The 3,980-nt window shown below is 38.5% G+C and overlaps 1 protein-coding gene across 1 annotated transcript; it reads left to right on the top strand.

Moving 5' to 3' along the window:
- Positions 1–857: 857 nt before the first annotated feature.
- LOC108679166 (sushi, von Willebrand factor type A, EGF and pentraxin domain-containing protein 1) lies at positions 858–3,864 on the top strand (the record flags this gene model as incomplete). The annotated part of the gene is given in 5 exon segments (XM_018167753.1): positions 858–1,025; positions 1,284–1,418; positions 2,157–2,312; positions 3,081–3,180; positions 3,682–3,864. Coding segments are annotated over 4 exon segments (502 nt in total), but the record flags the coding sequence as incomplete, so codon positions are not given.
- Between the last annotated feature and the right edge of the window lie 116 nt (positions 3,865–3,980).

The raw sequence follows: 3,980 nt of genomic DNA, 5'->3' as shown, positions 1-3,980 counted from the left end.
GTATTTAATGAAAGACCCAGTAACTCTAATTGAATATTTCGTAACTGCTTCAGTAAATTCTCCGACGTCGACTAAGCCTTTTCTATGGCAATTAAGCGTTCTTCTTCTCCTTCGATTTTTCTTCCTGCAAGTTTATTACAGTCAAGCCTGTAAAGCTTGTAGCGAGGAAACTTCTGTAGGGAATTTTGGGATATTCGCACTTATGGCCGTTATCACTACAACTCCCCAATAGCGTAGCCGTTAAATAACATGAAAGGAGAGTCTCAATATGGCAATTCAATTCATAAATTACCAGCGTAAAGCTTGTAATCGGTGATATCTGCAGGGGGGCACGTTTCTGCTAATATGGAATAAATTAATATATATACAAATGAATTGAAAAACTAATATAAAAACATATACTAGGAAACATTTTTTACTTAAATCTATTTTGTGTATCAGTAACTTATTATGTAACATATAAAAACTGTTTTCATGTTTTTTATGCATATCTCACTAACTATTGTGCATTAAATATCGACCTATAATTCTGAGAACGATCGAACTGAGATTTTGAAGAGAACCGTGCGAGGCTCGGCCGCGTGGCAGCGCTGCACCAGCTGCCCAGCAGCGTCCGCGCTGTCAGGGTGCACTCCAGCAGCAGCAAAGTTTCCTCAGGGGCGAACTTCAAAGGCTGGCAGGTAAGCGATACATACTTTATAACCTACGTATTTCAAAGAGTAATAAATTCAGGCGGAATTAATTAACTAACTCTGAATTACTAAAAAAAAACTGTACTCTGATTATTCTTTCATCGTTGCTTCCTTGTTTCTCGATTTTCTGTATATTTTATTCATCCAACTTTTTTTGCCGTGCAGGTCTCTGGCCAAGCGATAGAGCTGGTGTTCCTCGTTGATTCATCGTCGTCTGTTGGTGCAGATAATTTCCTCGACGAACTGAAGTTCGTTAAGAAGCTCCTCGCTGACTTCACTGTCTCCTACAACCAAACCAGGGTCGCCGTAATCACTTTCAGTAGTCAAGACAGGGTAAGTCGCTCACTGATTATGCAAAGCTGTACTTCGTTTCGCCGTATTACAACCCTTAATTTTATTGTTCGACATGATATAACAGTACATTTTAAAATTGCTATTGCTGCATAGTCACCAGAAGTGTCGGCACGACTCATCTTTAGGTTAAGAATCGGTGAACATTGAACGTCGTTGAAGTTTTCGCGCGATAGGCTTCTCTTGTTCAAAACGTTCTCAAAACTGTATTTCCTAATTACGTAATAATTTTCTCGGCAGGTTAAGGTAGAGGTCGACCACGTATCTTCCCCACACCCACACAACCACAAGTGTGTGCTGCTCGAGTGGCAGATGCCCAGGATTCGCTTCATGGGAGGCGGTACATACACCATGGGTGCCATGCTGGAGGCCCAGGTTAATTTTTTTTATAATCATGAAGCTGTTTTATTTGAAATTTGACTGCAACACCGAAAATCTCATGACCCTAAGCGAATTATTTGTTTGTTATTGTGATTTACTTATCGCAGATGGTACCTATAGAGGATTTAATTTATATTATGAATTTATAATCACAATGCACGTCATATTAATTACCACTTATAAAAATTTACTTCATTACAATCAAATACTTTCTTCGAATCCCCTTATAATTAGGCCTTATTTATATATTACTTGAAAGGATTATCAAATGCCCCTCATAATATTCGAATATTTTAAACTTTGCTACCTGCACTCCGATACTGTTTCGGGTGAGAGCAATTCTATAACATTTCTATTAAATTGATGAGGTCTCGAGGAGACTTTCCATCTTTACTCTGTCAACCACTCCACTATTAACTTTAAACCTACATCCTTTGTACATTATAATATCATTTTAGTTCCACAGCATATGATTGAGATTATTATTATTATTATTATTATTATTATTATTATTCCATGAAGAGATTGTCGTGGCTTCTCGTTCAGATCGAACTTCGAGGGCACGTTACAAGCGGCTAAAAAGACACGAGAGGAGATCTAGATTGGTATTTATTAATTCACACAATAATATATAATGCGTGTTACATGCAGCGTTCTCCACATCATATGATTGAGGTCTAGATTGATATATATTTATTCACATAATAATATGTATATGCGTGTTACATACAGCGCGTGCTGGCTGCGTCTCGCCGCGACTCAGTGAAGGCCGTGTTCCTGGTCACCGACGGCTACAGCAACGGAGGCGACCCCCGGCCTGCTGCTGAGGCGCTCAAGCGACATGGCGTCACTATCTTCACCTTCGGCATTAGGAATGGCAATGTCGAGGTTAGATGCATTCCTTATTATTGAAATTGAAATATACCTTATAATTAAATAAAGTCTTATTACAAGTATAACGCCAGCAATGTTATTTTTACAGCTTCCTTTTATTGCTTACAATTTTGCAATATGAATTTCATTTTTCGTAAAATTATCAGAGATGGTTTCCATTAATAAAGTTCTGCTTTAGAAACGGATACGATGAGAATTATAAAATATAAAACAAATAAAAAACTACAAACATTATAATTATTATTACAAAAATTTCTTGAAGTTTTATTTTGTTCCGTTATTGTCGATAAACGAAGGCTTTTACTAACATTAGTACCAACACTGAGCAGGGTGTTTTTTCCCATGTCTTAGTTGTACTGTTATGGAGTAAGCCTAATATTCTATTATGGGAGCCTAATATTCTATTTAAAATGAGGTTTTGGAGGTGCCTTTATTTAAATAGAACACTTTAGCTTTAATATCGGGACTAGAGATAACATGGATAACAAAATCAGGATAGCAAAATTAAAAGAATTGTCAAGCCTGGACAACGAAGGGCTATTCTGCTACTTTAAAATAACTTTGGGAGTCATCTCAAGGTTAACGACAGGTCTTTGCATTCAATTAAACAAGCGTTTGTTGCCCTGATCACGAGGACCCGAAATCCACTTCTTGGTTACCAGCACTGACACTATGACACGAAAAAAATCACAAACGGTTTGTTCAATATGAAATTTATTACAGGATATCACTAATGAGGTTTGAACATTGCCTTTTCCCCAGGAGCTGTACGACATGGCGTCGCACCCCCGAGAGGAGCACTCCTACATCCTAGAGTCTTTTGAGGAGTTCGAGGCTCTGGCCAGGCGAGCTTTGCATGAGGGTGAGGGCCATTGAAATAACTTTATATATACCAATAATAATCTAATTATTCTAATAATTTTGGCGGTAAATCGGGAAAATATTTTCAAATTTTATTCCAATTTGAACGGATGTTATTAATGATAATTTAAAAGATTATAACGAAATATTTGGGATCAGAACTGCTAGCATAAGCAAAAGCCATCATATTTCATCATTATAGGCCTGTAGAATCCTTCGAACAATTTGCTTTACTACCTTATCTTAGTATTAGAAAAGAATTTCACTTCTAATTTTTACGACAGATGTACGTTGCTCGGTCTCCAGTTTAATAAATACATTGATTACCTCTTGAGAATTTCCAACTTCCTACATTCCACAATTACTGAATAATAACTGGGAAAATTCTCCTAGCTATCTTCGTATCCTCCCAGCTATTCGCCACAAACTGTTCCCATACAAATGATTAATCGTGAATAATCTTAATCTTTTTCACCGCAAAATTTATTTAATTGCTGCCCAGATCTACAGACGGGCTCGCTAGTGGACCAGAACCCCCAGGCGTGCTCGTCGTTGTGCCCCGCGGAGGACGGAGGTTCCTGCTGTGATGTGCACGCCACGTGTACATGTGGCACTCACACCGGGCACTACTTGTGTACCTGCCAGCCGGGGTACTATGGTACCGGCCTACGAGGCAACTGCAAGCGTACGTAACTAGGATAGAAATATAACTCAGTACTCGCTGCAGTGAGTGACAGAGAGCGTAACTCAGTACTCACTGCAGTGAGTGACAGAGAGCGTAACTCAGTACTCACTGCAGTG

This window comes from Hyalella azteca, unplaced genomic scaffold (assembly GCF_000764305.2).
Source record: "Hyalella azteca isolate HAZT.00-mixed unplaced genomic scaffold, Hazt_2.0.2 contig12503, whole genome shotgun sequence".
In the NCBI taxonomy this organism is placed as follows: Eukaryota; Metazoa; Arthropoda; class Malacostraca; order Amphipoda; family Hyalellidae; genus Hyalella; species Hyalella azteca.
Note: the sequence above shows the minus strand (reverse complement) of the source record. Positions and strands in the feature narration are given on the sequence as shown.